This window comes from Pristis pectinata, chromosome 23, assembly GCF_009764475.1.
Source record: "Pristis pectinata isolate sPriPec2 chromosome 23, sPriPec2.1.pri, whole genome shotgun sequence".
In the NCBI taxonomy this organism is placed as follows: Eukaryota; Metazoa; Chordata; class Chondrichthyes; order Rhinopristiformes; family Pristidae; genus Pristis; species Pristis pectinata.
In genome coordinates, this window is record NC_067427.1 from 16,821,491 (window position 1) to 16,837,085 (window position 15,595).

At 40.1% G+C, this 15,595-nt stretch overlaps 1 protein-coding gene across 1 annotated transcript in view; it reads right to left on the bottom strand.

Moving 5' to 3' along the window:
* nup214 (nucleoporin 214) overlaps window positions 1–15,595 on the bottom strand; it is a 98,010-nt gene that overhangs the window by 31,413 nt on the left and 51,002 nt on the right. Inside the window, exons 20-27 of the mRNA XM_052037469.1 lie at window positions 15,396–15,481; window positions 13,518–13,601; window positions 12,526–12,756; window positions 10,461–10,589; window positions 8,181–8,289; window positions 5,809–5,884; window positions 4,456–4,570; window positions 228–318 (exon numbers count right to left, since the gene is read on the bottom strand). Coding sequence (XP_051893429.1) covers window positions 228–318; window positions 4,456–4,570; window positions 5,809–5,884; window positions 8,181–8,289; window positions 10,461–10,589; window positions 12,526–12,756; window positions 13,518–13,601; window positions 15,396–15,481 — 921 coding nt within the window. The remainder of the gene's footprint in view (window positions 1–227; window positions 319–4,455; window positions 4,571–5,808; window positions 5,885–8,180; window positions 8,290–10,460; window positions 10,590–12,525; window positions 12,757–13,517; window positions 13,602–15,395; window positions 15,482–15,595) is intronic.

A 15,595-nucleotide genomic window follows, 5' to 3' on the forward strand; every position in this document is an offset into this window, starting at 1 on the left:
GCATGGTCACATTTCAGGGAAGAAATCACCACAGTTGCCATGTGGCACATAAACAAAGAAACCACCACCAGTTATTCAGCACATTCACAAATTATGATTAGAAGACAAACAGGATTTTGATGAGCAAAAAAAAACAACTGATTAACCCGCTTCTGCTTTCAAGTTTCAAACTTTTCATGTACGATCCCAATTTACGTAAATATTCTTCAAACTTAAAAATTACTTACGAGGAGGCTCCTGGGTACGAGGAGATTTTTTGGGGACCAGGGGTTCCTGCAATAACATTTTCAGATTTCAAAAGACTTTGTGCTTGACCCCCTGTCAAAAGGACAAATTAATTCTGAGTGACTGACCTCAGCATATACAACAAATTCAGGGAAATAACAGCATGAAATGGATAAAATGAAACTGTAATATGGTGGGGTGAAATGTGAGGAACCAGTGAATCAGCAGTACATTGGGTTGTAAGGGGGAACCTGTAATTCAGATATCTGCGGCTATCTCAGAAACAGAATTTTATGGCACGGAAGACCATTCAGCCCACTGTACTCATGCCAGCTAAAAGAATGCAACTGAGAAAAATCTTATTTTTCACCTTTTAGTCTTAACGTTGTAGGCTAAGGTGCATTCAAACATTCTTTTGAAATGTGCTAAGAGTGTCTGATTCCATCATCCTCTGTACAGAAAAAAAGATCAAAAAGAAAGGAATCTTTCGTAAATAATTATGGAAAACCAGTGAGGCAGGTGTACTATTTAATAAATGAATGAGACAACTGTTCTGTACAGTAAATGTCCCAGATGACCAAAGATCAACAGATCTTTCCATATGCCAGAGACAAGCTGGCGGGTCAGTAAATAAACTATTGTAAATTGCTCCCAGATTAGGTGGGTATTAGACAAATTGGGAGGGGTCGTCATCAGTGGAGATCCAAGAGGAAAAACTGGTAGCATAGATGAATGCTTCATAGTGGGTATGGACATAGTGGGATATAAGCTGCGATTCAATGCTGTATGACCATGACTTTCTAGCACTGTTGGTTAAGGAAGAATACCGTGCTCTTTAGATGCTGTTTAATATTGTTTACATACAGACCATCAAGCAGATATGGATAGAAAATTTAAGAACATAACACATTGAAGTGAACCCTCTTTGCTCTTCCACTGCGTGTGTGTTTCTAGTATAGAAAATCACTTCTGCTAGGGGTGATTCAGAATTGTGGCATTCTATCTTTATTCAGACAGCTCCAATCAGCAAATTACAAGGTAAATGAAAATCAAATCAAGCCAGCAACGTAAATACTCTCTTTGCTTAAAAGTAATATTGTCCAAAGCTACTGGTCCAAAGAAATCAACTGCATACACACAATGAATCACAAAACAGAGCAAATGGATCCAAGCTTTGAAAACGATAGCAGCAGACATCAAAACTGGTGAAATGGAGAGACATGTAGCCAATTAAATTACATGCAAACTAGGAAGGGGTATATTCTAGAAGAATAAAGAGATGTAACATAAATTTTAAAAGAAGCCCATACCTGGGGGCTGCATATTCAAAGTTCCTTGTGCAAAGGAATAGGCTTAATTAATGAAGGTCAGCCAAAGGTTGCAGTGATCATAATATGAGTGAATTTTAAGATCAGTTTGAGAGAGAGAGCAGAATGAGCCTAAGACTAATATTTTAAACTGAAATAATGGCAATTATAAGGGCATGATAGTGAAAGTAAATTGGCAATTTAGGGTAAGGGATCAGTCAAATTCTTGAGATGAGTGCTAGATATTTATAGGGGCATTCTTCAGAATACCTTGAATAGATTCTAAAGGAAGGATACACCATCTGTGATTAATTAAATAAAAAAGCAAGAATGACTAAATAAAATTAATAAAGATGGAAAAATTCAAGTACAGAAGGTTCGGGCAGAGGGTTGTTCTTGCAAATGGATGGTAGTGACCAGTGGTATCCCACGGGGATTGGTACTGGGACCCTTGCTGTTTGTAATGTATGTGAATGACTTGGATGTGGATGTAGAAGGCAAGAGCAGTAGGTTCATAGATGACGTGAAGATTGGCGGAGCTGTTGATAGTGTGGAGGGTAGTCCAAAGCTACAGAGAGAGATGTTGATATGTTGGTGAAATGGGCTGAAAAATGGCAGATGGAGTTTAATCCAGACAAATGTGTGGTGATGCATTTTGGGAGCACTAATGAGACTAGGACATACACTGTGAATGGTAGGGTCTCGGAATATTGAGGAACAGAAGGACATTGGAGTACAAGTCCAGTGATCCTTCAAGGTGGCAACTCATGAAGATAATGACGTCAGCAACGCATATGGGTACTGGCCTTCATTTGTTGGACCAGTGAATACAGAAGTAAGGAGGTTATGTTTGTCAGTCCTTAGTTCGAGTGTGCAAAAGAGATTCACAGGATGTTGCCTGGGATAGAGCAGTTCAGTTACGAGGAGAAGCTACGTCTGTTCTCCCTGGAGGTTACAAGGGGACATGATTGAGGTATATAAAAGATATAGAGAGGGTAGACTGCAGGAAACTTTTCCCCATATCAGAGGTAGATAAAACTATAGGATAGAGAGTTAGGGTAAGGGGGAAGAGATTTAGAGGAGATATGAGGAGGACCTTCTTCACCCAGAGTGGCAAGTAACTGGAATGCACTCCCTGAGAGAGTGGTCAAAGCTGGGTCAACAGCACTTAAGGAGTGTCTAGATGAACACTTGAATTGCTTAGGCATAGAGAGCTATGGACCAAGTGCTGGGCAATGTGATTATTACAGAAGGGTACCCACTGGCTGGCGTAGATGAGTTGGGGCAAATGGCCCGTCTCCATGCAGTACAATTCTATGATTCTAAAATAAAACTAGCTGGTATTGCAAAAACAGACAGATAGTAGCTTCTATTTAAAAAAAGTATTTACAAAGTGAACTCTTATAGAAAACAACTTTGGGGAACTGAAAATCAGAATCTGTTTATTTATTATCATTGACTTAACTGATAACAAAGATTGCTGATGGATGGAGCCATCATCCCAAGATCTTAAAAGAGGTGGCTATTGAGATAGTCAATGTGTTAACTTTAATTTTCAAAAATTCCCATGATTCGGAGATTGGAAATAGCCAATATGCACACAATTGTATAAATTAGGATCAGTAGTAGACTACTTGACCTCTCAAGCCTGCTCCATCTGAGGAAGGGCCACCTTATCTTTCTCTTTTCACTTTCCACAGATCTGAGTCCTTTCAGTATTTTCTGTTTTTGTTTCAGATTCTGGCATATGCAGTTTTATTTGTTTTCCAACTTTTATCAAAACGGGGAAAGGAGATTTTTGTTTGCAAATTTTAAGCCCTAGAAATATTTTATCACCTTTGCTGCCAATTTCCACAATTCTCACTTTTACATAGTCCACATAACTCTTCCCTTCTCTTTCTTGACATCTCTATCTCCGTCTTAGGGATAGGTTAGCTACCAACATCAAATACAAGCCATTCACACAACTATCTCAACTACATCTTCTCCTACCTTCCTTTCTATGAGAATCCTTTTCCATCTCAGTTGCACTTGATGTGATGTCAAGACTTTCCACATAAATGCCTTTAAGTGGTCTTCCTTTCCATTTAATCGTGGCTTCCCCACTACCATAATTGACAGGGATCTCTATTTTTCAAACTTTTGCTCTTTTCTCCTTCCAGCCAAGACACAGATGTGTTCCCTTTGTCCTCACCTCCCACCCCAACAGCCTTCACATTCAACAGATCATCCACTACAATTTCTGCCACCTCCAACTACAAGCTACATATTCCTCCCGTCATCTTCTTTCAGCATTCCAAAAGGACCAGTCCCTCAGTTACTCCCTGGTCCACTCTTCCATCTCAGGCAATTACTCTGCTTCTTATTACACTCTCCCATGCAAAGGCAGGAGATGCAACATCTGACCTTTTAACTCTTCCGTTCTCAGAGACCTAAAAGGTCCTTCCAGCTGAAGCAGCAATTCACTTGCACTTCTTCCATTTTATTGTATTGCATCCAGTGCTCTCAACGTGGTCTCCTCTGCACTAGAGAAACCAAATGCAGACTGGCGAACTACTCTGCAGAACACCTCTGTTCAGTCTGCAAGTCTCCCAGTACCATCACCTTAATTTTCCATCACACTCTGACCTCTGTCTTCCACCTTTTACATTGTTCCAACGCTGTCCAGCACAGGCTTAAAGAAGAACATTTCATCTTTTATCTGTACAGTTCCCAGGACTTATGGACTCTCAGGTTGTACAATCTCATTCTGTAAAACTTTGGTGCATTTGCTTAGATTTACCATTTTGCCAATTATCTCAAGCTCCTATTTTGTTTCACCACAAAGCACAAGACTTGACTACACACCTCACCCCAATTACTACAGATCATTTTCTCTAGTGGCAAATGAAAGCAGACCCTCAGCAAACCTCATTCTCCTTACCTGTGGGAGCAGTGAAGGTAAAACTTTTTACAGATGATGACGAGGATTCTGATGGAGCTAATCCAGTTTCAGAGGGTGCCATTGCAGATCCCTTCATCGCATTTATCTGAGATCCCTGCAATTTTGAGTAGAAACTCTAACTTAGTAAGTGAAGCACATCAACCTCCTGTAAAGTGCCAGTCTGATACTCACTGATGAGGGCCTGTGCTGCCTTGTGCTTACAAGCGCCGTCAGTTGATGAAAAGGAAGTGGCAGAACAAGCTTCACCAGTGAACCAACTGAAAAACTTGACAGCTGGCTAAACAACATCACTGGCTTAGTTGGCTGTCAAATGTGTCAAAAACTACGAATGTTGCTGAAAGTCACTGATATTGAAATATAAACTATTTAAGTTCAACAATAAAAATAACTCAAATTGTATTAAAAATTAAGGGAGCCAAAACATACAAATATAAAACACCCTTTAAAACTATTAACCAGACTCAATTAATGCAAAAAACATTGTTAGTTACTTAACATTTGCTTTGGTCCCCAGAAACCCTCTTCACTTAGTGGAACTTAAGCAGAAAACAGCAGCAGTTTCATGTGGGATTGCCAGGCAATCCAATACTGTGGGATGAATGGTATTTCCCAACTTTGCTGTTGTCCACCTTCCATCTACTGTACCCATCCTGCTAGATGTTTGTTAGCCCTGGCTTGTGCTAAAAGTTTTCAAACTCATTTCCAATATCACAGGACCAGTTACATCGATGGTTGTGAAAACTTGATTATTCATCCCAATTGCAGCGAATTGCTTCCCCAGTGTCTTCAGCACCTGTATGCTGAGCCTCACCATCATTAAGGTTAGAACCTCCTTCTCCCACTAACTGTTCAATTGGCTACTAAATATGCTGAAATACATAGCTCCATCTACTGCATGAAGCCTTAGCTGTTTAGCACATATACAGCTCCGTGCTGTGGCTTTTCAGTGACCTGCTTTAGGTACGCTGGTGTTGCTCCCACCACACCTTTTTGCATTTCTCATTGACAACCAGGTCAATCATCATCCTATTGAAAGGCAAGAAGATTCAAGATTCAACATTCAACATGCCCTCCTGTTTCTTCAGCTCAGATTCCAAGTGACTACACACAAATGCCAAATCAGCCCCCCCTACTGCTGGATGGCCACCATCAAGGACTTCCCACCCCCAAACCAATGTTATACAGTCACAAGATTGCCAGCCCCACCCCTGGTGATGACTTTCAGCGGCTTAACAACAGTGATAACCTGCTCTCAAGAAGTGCAAATCAACAAAAAAATTAGTTCATTGTACAAGACAGATTTTTAAATCAGTAAATAAATGGTAGCTTTACTGGTTTGATCTGGTCTGAGGGCACTTTTGTTAAGTCCTGATGAATAACCTCTGCAGCTGAGACTGGCGTAGATGCGCTGAGGAGAGAGCAAACAGCATGGATTAACAAGATACTGCACCCAAAATATCTCTGCCAATTCTCAAGTCATTTCTATTTCACTCAACACTGAAGACATTTCAAATATTCCTATTTATTTTTACAAGAGGAAAATCGTGATAGTTGGAAAAAGAAATGGAAAGATAGGTTCATATTTGAATCAACAGGAAAAGCTGAAAGCTGAATATTAATCAGGCATCTGCTATGACTCTCAACAAAACCAACAGGCTGGAAGTCCAAGTTCAATTGCAGAATTTCTGCACAATCCTAAACTTAGATCGTTATCATTCACCTGTGACAATTTGAATCCACGTCCTTAATCTAGGAAAAATTTCTCAAAGTACATTACAGGAGCATTCTCAAACAGTTTGACACAAAGAGGTACATTAGGGCAGGTGTCTCAAAGCTTGGCCAAAGTGTGAGATTTCTGGGAATGCTTGAAGGAGACACAAATTGGTACAACAGTTTAGGGAGGGAGTTATCGAACCTGGAACAGAAACCAATGATGGCGGCAGTGGGGAGAGAGAAAAATCAGGATCAAGAGGCCAGAATTGGAAAGCAGATTTGCTATTAGAGATAAGGCAATGAGAAACTATGGTGAGATTTAAAATCAAATGCAAGAACATTAAAGTTATGGCATTGCCATACTTGGAACCAATAGCGAACCAAAGCAACTTAACCTAGACTTTGCATAGGTTCCACAAAAAGCAATGTATGTGTTTTGCAATGCCAAACAACAATCATTGACTGTGCTTAAATGACTGAAGAGCTTCTCAGAGATAGAATTAGATCCTAGATAGAAAAGTAAAAATTTGCTTTACATTACCCTTAACATTATTTTATTCCAATAGTTCAAAGCTAAATTACTGAAATGAACAGTGAAGATGAAACAATTGAGTGGAATAGTTGCAACCTTTTCTATTGTAACAAGCTTTGCAACCCTTTGCGATAAAAAAAAATTAAAATGCAGATCTGAAATTGGAGTTTAAAAACAGAAAATGCTGCAAACACTCAGTTTAACCACCCCAGTTTAGGGAAGTTGTACAGGCCTCAGAAATTTAGTGGAGTTTTGTGGATAACTGGAAAGAGAATATTGGAGTAACTAAGAGTAAATCACAGCTGAAGCACTGAGTACAGTTCTGGCTGCTACACTATACGAAGGATGTTGGTGCACTGGAGAGGGTGCAGAGGAGATTCACTAAGACAGGAGAGACTGGATAAGCTGGGTTTCTTTTACTCAGAGTGAAGGATCTGATTGAGGTATACAAAATAACGAGGAGCATAGATAGGGGGATAGTCATAAACCTTTTGTCATGGCAGAGGTTACCTAAAATTAGAGGACACTGGTCTCAGATAAGGGGTAACAGGTTCAGAGGGGATCTAGGAAGAACTTATTCACCCAGAGCTTGTTTGGAATTTAGAACGCATTGCCAGAGTGGATGACAGAGAGAGGTACTCTCACAACATTTAATTATCTAGGCAAACACTTGAATGTCCAATGCAAAGGAGGCCAAAGACTAAATGCTGGTAAATGGTCTTAATGAAGATAACTGCATGATGGTCAGCATGGACGTGGTGGGCTGAACGGCTTGTTTATATGCTGTGTGACTCAAAAGATGATGAGAAAACCACGGAGACAAAGTCAACTGAGGTGATTAAAAAAAAAAGCTGAGAAATAATGGAAATGGGATTTAAAGTCACAGGTACCAATGTAACAAAAAAGGTTATTTGTACATTGGTTTCTATTTTGCTATACTCAGAGTACTACTGGGCACCCCAGCTCAACAGGATATACTGGCTTTGGAGAGGCAGCAGTGCAGATTCAAACAGTGGTATCAGGATTAAAAGGGTTACTCTATAAAGAAAAGTTATATGGACTAGACTTGCATTCCCTAAAATATTGATGATAAAGGAGTGATCACATTGGAAGTTGCAAGATGATTATTAAAGATTTGTTAGCATAGATAGAAAGGAATAATTTCTTCCATCCAGAACAAGGATGCACAAGATTAAAGTTAAGCTGTTAGGGTGATATCATGAAAGTTCGTGGAAATCCGGAATTCTTTTCCCCTAAAAACATAAATTAAAATTTTTAAAACAGAAAATGATAGATATTTATGTGGAACAATGGTATTAAGGGACAAAAGTGATAAAGTTATGTTAATTGCTGGAAAGGGCATTTTTTAAAATTGAAAAAAAAAGCAAATTCCAGCTGAGCAATGCCATTAACTTGCATTTCCGTCTATTTCTCTCAAAGAATAAATGCTGCAACTTACTTTATGATAGTTGACAAGTTTGGAGGTTGGTTTGTTTCTTTCAGCACTTGCGCATTGATTACATGAGAAACATTCTTCACTGCAGCTTCTGTGACAGAAGCATTTGGAACTAAATTTAAAAGGAGTACAATTCAAAGTAAATAATCATGCAATAAGATATTATTTTACAGTTGCTAATATTATACATCTAAAGATTATAATAATGGAGAATGTGGTCACACGTGCTTAAGTTACAATGACTTGTATTACCATAACTTTAGCCAATTCCAATTGCACAGCATGGTATCTTGTATGCAAGATGTGCTGTGCATTCTATACAGTCATCCTGAACTACATACTGTTCCATATGGGCTTCTTGTCAGGCAACAACTTCATTTTAAAATCTACATTTTTTTCTCCAACTCCTTACATGGACTCACCCACTCCTATCCCTTGAACCTCCTCCACCTCAAAAACCCAGCATTCCTCTATTGCTGATCTCTTGCACAAGGTCATTTTTCATCACCCCTTCACAAGTGTGCATACATAGAGCAGTCAAGGTCCTAAGCCTTTGTACCTCTTTTTTAGGATGGTCCTTAAAACTCCTAAATCACAAGCCAATATATTCTTTTGGGGTTCAGTGTCAAATTCTGTCAAAATGACTTGAGTTTTAAATTAAGTCACTATTGAAATGTACAAGTTTACTATTCAGATCATTAAGCAATTCACATTCCATCTTTCACGACACGTTCTGAACTAATTAATTGTGTAAAAGCTTTGGAAATAGCCATTTGAAGAGGTTCAATGCCAAAGCAAACTTTATCATGACATTAACCATCACGGAGGTCAAAATCTTGTATAATTTCTGGCATCAATTGGTGGTAGAATTGTGAATTTCAGGCAGCTATCCATCATCATGATCACCAAAAGCCAGCATGAACATGCCTTTGTCAGCATTATTTATGAAAGCTTATGAATCAATTATTTGCACCCCATCCCCATATGCATATTAACAGAAGACTGCCTCTACATCCCCGGATCCAGTCAAAAATATATAGGCCTTATGGGGCACAAATAAGGTTTCAATCTCCATTAATTTGATGTTCTGCTTTAGAATTTATCTGAAGGAGGAACAAGACAACAGATATCCAGAACACTATAGTCAGGACATACCAAATGAGCAACAAGCACAAGAGATGTTTGGAGGCAAGACTGTAATAGCCACTGCTTAGACATCTAACCTTCCTCAATACCACCGACTTATGGTTTTAAAAAATATATACATTTATATAGTCAACTTTCATGACAATGATCCAAATTTCATTAAAGCCAATCATACAATTTTGAGATTGTCTTTTCCTTCTTAGGCATCTTCGGGATCAAGGATGACTTGCTTTGACTCTGGCTCAATGGGTTCCAACATGACTGATTAAGTCAATGTGCAACTCGCAGTCCATAGCAGAGACGGGGTAGGTGGTGCATGATGGGTTGAGAGTTTGTGAGGTGGTTTGCACCTTCACTTGTTTAAGCTGAGTATCTCAGTTCTCCCAAAGTATGGCCTCGAAGTTAGTGCTATTCATAATGCTCCTTCCATGCTTCAAGTGGTCTTGGACCAAGTATTGCCATGAATCAGTAAGAACATTGCACTTTATTCAAAAAGGCATTGAGAAAATCCATGAAACTTTTCCTCTATCCATCTGATTACCTCTTCTTATGATGGAGCTCTGAATTTTGTTTCTGGCAGTGGACATGTGAATAATGTGGTCTGCCTAACAAAGACAATGGAGTGTAATTTAGGGTTCAGTGCTGGGGATATTGTGCTAGGGAAGACACTGACTTTGATTTGCTTATTCTTCCAGTGAATTTGAAGGATTTTGCAGAAACAGAAGTGGTGGTATTTGTCCAATGCCTTCAGTAGTCCAAAACTCAGAAGCACATAGGAGGGCAGGGTTCACTGATGCCCGGTATACGGAGTTTTACTCCAGGCTTGAGGTCTTGGTATTCAATCACAATGATGCAGTATTTTATTGATTTATTTGTCCATCCCAGGAAGCGCAAGCATGAGATCATTGATGTCTACTTGGAGGGACAGGCAGGCCTTGATTTAGCAATGCAACAGAGAGATGCCACCTTATGACAGCCAGATGAAGTCTAGAGCACCATATTTGTGATACTTAAATGGGGTTTAATTTATTTTATACATTTATGATGACCTCCAAACCGAGATGGAACCCACAAGTTGTCCGTACTACCCAACCTCCCTCCCCAGTAACGCCATGTCAGTAGTCTGCAGTTTTCTACCTGCTGTCAGATTAGTCATCTGTCTCCGAACAGCTGCTTGGGCAGCAGCCTGGGCAGCAGGAACACTGGTAATTGGCTTCTCAGGAACAAGCACTCCTTGCTTCACCATTTTACCTGTTGGCTTTGGAACTAATGGTAATTGGAATGAAGACAAATTAATATAACAACCAAATTCATTAAAATGTCAACATTTTAACTTTCAGTAGTGCCCTCAACATTATCAGAAGTTCTGTGACACTTCACAGGAGTGATTACAAAACAGAATTTGGCAGCAAGCTGTACCAAGTCAAAATACCGATTTTTCAGGTGCATCTTAAAAGAGGAAAGAGAGTTTAGAAAGACAACTAATGGACAGGGCAAAATAAAACAAATTAGAGATGCACAAGAGCCTTGGAGAAAGGTAGAGAGAGACCTTAGCATGTTGGAAGCTCCATGTGGGGGAATGGGCCTGGTCATGCATAAACTTGAAGAAAAGTGTCATTTTAATGCTGATCACCAGGCTCGTAGGTCACACATAAACACAAGTCATAATACTGCCATCTATATTTTCGATGAACTGAAGTCTCCAATGAAAGGCAGGACACCAGCTAGAGGTGCATTAAAATAGAACTGAAGATAACCAAATCAAATATACAGGTTTAATACCATCAGCTTTTTCTGTTTGAATGAATCAGCCAATGGTTAAAATCTACTTTACTGTGGGATATAGTAAATGATGAAACTTTAATCATTGCAGAATGATACTTTGACTCTTTTGTTTGTTAAATTTAAGGAAACTACTAGTTTTCAATTGAATGGAGTTGAGGTGGGCAAAAAAAAGGGAGGTCCTCAAATAAGAGACAGATTCTGCAGATGTTGGAATCTGGAGCAACACACACAAAATACTGGAGGAACTCAACAGGTCAGGCAGCATCTATGGAGGAAAATAAACAGTCAATGCTTCGGGTCAAGACCCTTCATCAGGACTGGAAAGGAAGAGGGCAGACCAGAATAAAAAGGTACGGGGTGGGGAGGCACACAAGCTGGCAGGTTATAGGCAAGTCCAGGTGAGAGGGGAAAGGTAGGTGGGTGGCGGAGGGGGGGATGACGGGGACTGATGCAAGAAACTGAGAGGTGATAGGTCGAATAAGCAAAGGGCTGAAGGAGGAGGGACCCAGTAGGAGAAGACAGTAGACCATGGAATAAAGGGAAGGTGGGAAATAGATGGGCAGGTCAAGAGGGTGGGGGAAGGGAAGAAGAGGTGAGGCGGGGGGGCCACAGGAATGATGGAAAACAAGGGGTAAAAAAGGGGGTGAAAAAACAAAAGGAGGGGAGAGGTTACCAGAAGTAAGAGAAATCGATGTTGAGGCCGTCAGGTTGGAGACTCCCAAGACAGAATAATGAGGTGCTGCTCCACCAACCCGATGTGTAAGCAGGCTTTGCCCTCCAATTCCAAGTACTTAAAGATGCCTGCACTCAACTAATACGAACAAAAATCTTATAACCCTGTGCAATGTTGAAACCTTTTCACATGAAAGCATCTAATACATGAGAAACAGTTAATGAACTGCACTACAGATGTTAGCATTTGCAAAGTTTCATTGAAACAGAGAGGTGTCTTCCTAAGCTGGAAAGTCAAGAAGAGGAGAAAGGGGTAAATCCATCTTAGACTTTATAGTTCGCTATGCCAAGACATTCTGCTTCAATTCAGCCAAATTTTTAGTAATAGCATAGTTCATCACACACTTTCTTTCATGAACAACTAATGTATAAAAATAGAATAAATTTAATTGCCCAGGCACAGATTTTCCCTCATTGCATTGTTTGAAAGATCAGGAGGTTTCTCTCTGAGCAGTATTTATATTTCCATCAATGCCATGAAATAAAATTAGAAACAGAATTATATGGTTACTTATTTCACTGCCATTTGTAAGATCTTGTGCTGAAGTTGGCTGCCACATTTCCATGTGCCAACAGCATATCAAAAAGTACTTTATTACCTGTAAAATAATTTGTATTTTGAGCTGGTGGAAGGTGCAATGCAAAACCTTTATTTTCTTTCATGTATCTGAGCTGTGCAACGTACCTGAATGGACAGGGGGCTGAACTTTGCCAAAGGGAGTTGACTGTGCAGTGATCAGTGCTGGTGTAAATGATGGTCGCCTTGCAACAGGGGAGTGCCTGAATGGTGTCTCCTCCAGTTCTTCAGTCTGAGTAACTGCTTTTTCTGGATGTGGCAAGGCAGAGATGGTTTGATTTGAATCCTCCAACTCCTCATAACATTTTGGGGATAGAAATGCTGACCTGGACAAATTAGCTGTAGGAGAGAATAATTTACATATGCACAGATCATTCTCCTTGAAACAAAGAGCAGAGAGCTTCCTTTTGAATAACAGACAGCAAAGATTGATTTTAAAATTGTCTTCAATATTTGCAGCATTGTACGTTAGTGTGAACTTGATTTTCACACTATACACAATGAGGTGGTATGTGCTATTTATAGTATTTTAAGAACTTTCCATTGACCTTCTGTTGGGTTTCTAATCCCAATCAGACCTGCAAGTATAAACTGCAGTCAGTGCTAAACACAAGCTATAACTCCACACCAAAGGGGATCAGGAGGGTTGAAGTGCACAAGGTGATTTGACCTATATTAAAAGTCCTAGAAGTACAACTACATGCGCAGTGATCACTGCAGGAGGATTTGAATGGCATGGTTTGCAAGGGTTCAGATACTAGTTCACATTAGATGCATCAACTCCACAATCATCCAGGAGCTCTGCCCATATTTGTCCTTGCAATCATACTTTATTGAAGTGAAAATCCACAAGTAAGCTCAGTCATTTCTGCCAGAACGAAGCAGAGCTCTTAAGTCATGGAAACTGCCAATTTTGAAAGTGGTTACAACTTCTTGGCCAATGTCAAAAGAGACATTATCATGAGTTACCCACAAGCTATACTGGTCACTACACTGGCCAATCAGGTTGAAACGAACATCATTCTACTCTAATACGATGAAAATTTGTACCACCAGCCCCTCTCCAACATCACTGAGTTTTCCTAGAGGGCCTGTATTACCTGGTGCAGTAGATCGTACAGGAGGTGTCTGTCTTTTTGAAAGGAAGTTTCGCAGCTGAGATTGCTTCATTGGAGATAGTTTGCCTGAAAATGATGAAAAAAGATATAACAAAAGGCAATGTACATGATCATGAGCTAAAAGTCAATCCAGGGGTATTTATCTGTCTTCTTCAGCTCACATAATTAAACGCGCTGGCCTTTGAGTCCAAGTAGACATTAAAAGAACTTCTTCCCATAACCATGCATTCTCAAGTTCAGATCTAAGTTCTTTAAGGTTCCAATGGAATCTACTTCCACTACCCTCTTAAGCAGTACATCTCAGATAGTAATGAGCGAGATTTAAAAAAAATACAAGCCTACATTGAAATGCTGACTTGTCTGCATTCTCCACGGATCCTGGACTGCCTGTTGATACTTTCAGTATTTTGTTCATATTGCTGTGTTTGGAATCCTACTCCATGTGCAAAACGGTCTTTAGAACTAAACACTTTTAAAAGTACTTCACTGGCTGTCAGTGCAAAACCCCAAAGACTTTAGGTTATAGCAAAAACAATTTTCTTTCTTTACACCAGATGATCTGCACATGCACACGAGAATACCAGTGTGGTAAAACTAACAAGAGCAAACCAGCTACAAACAGATTTTAACACAAGTTAGGCTCATTTATAGCATCCTTCATGATCCTGCTGTTCGTTAGGTTGGCATTCTCCACCAATGTTGCGTTCCTGAACACACCCTTCATTCTTTGAACTCTGACCCTCTCCAGATTTTCCCCCCTTACCCCCACCCCATTCCTCAACCTTCACCTGTAAATCTTTCAGTAATTTTGCCTCCAACAGGCCACCTCCCAAAAACACTCTCTCCAACCATCCCTTTCAAAGCCAAACTCTTCAACCTTGCTTTTGACCAGCAACTCTTTCTACTGTACAGTTCTAATTACTATTTTGCTAGTTGAAGCAATTTTTTTTGGACAAAATGCAATGATGATACACCCTTATCAAGTTACCTCTCATCCTCCTTCTCTTCAAAGAAAAAAGCCCTAGCTCGCTCAACCTATCCTCATAAGACATGCTCTCCAATCCAGGCAACATCCTGGTAAATCTCCTCTGCATCCTCTCTAAAGCTTCCACATCCAGAACTGAACACAATACTCCAAGTGTGGTCTGACCAGAGTTCTACAGAGCTGCAACATCACCTCGCAGCTCTTGAACTCAATACCCCGACTAATGAAGGCGAACACCCAATACGCCATAATTTCTCACCCAATAAACATTGTTTTCACTGAAGTACTAACCTAGATTGTATGCCCAAATCTCTGGATTGGGACTTGGACCCACAACCTTTTGACTTAGACCAAAGTTCTGACAGCTGGAACATATTGGAAATTGGTTTATGATCATCATATGTGACATCCATTATGTTTGCGATACCGGGGAGAAAACTCTTTCCCCTGCAATCCCCCATTCAAATCCCCTCCCTCCTGCAGAAGCAATACCTCAGCACACAATCAGCTAAAACTGTAGCAAAGAGCTGAGTTCATTAACGTCTAATGGAGTCAGGCAATCTCTTCCTCTACTGTTCTGTGATCCAAATGTACACAGCTTCCAGTGGAGTACAGAGGACTTTGGTCTGCAGCAGAGATCCAGGTCAAGTGCCTCCTCCCAACTCTGCCCAACAACATCCTCCTTCGCATTACCCGATCTTTGTACAGAAGAGTATTACGTGACACCAGTTGCTGTACCAGCATAGATCAGCTTAATCAGCATGGCTGTCAAACCCAAAATCATACAAATTGGGTGTGTTAATGATAAACTATGTGGTAGCCACGTGGTTCTCACTGTCCCCACAAATAAGTCAGAAAAAACACAGATGATTTACCGGGGCTGCTTGGTGTTAGCTTTGGCGCTGAATCCAAAGTAGTTTTCACCAGAACATTTCGAAGCATCTCCAGCTCTGTATTCCAGCTGCAGGAAAAGGAACATATTGAATGCAAATTGAATGGGACACAAATTAAATATACAAAATATGAATCATATTTCGATTAGGAAGACAAGTTTGTAAATGTTTTGGAGCCTGCA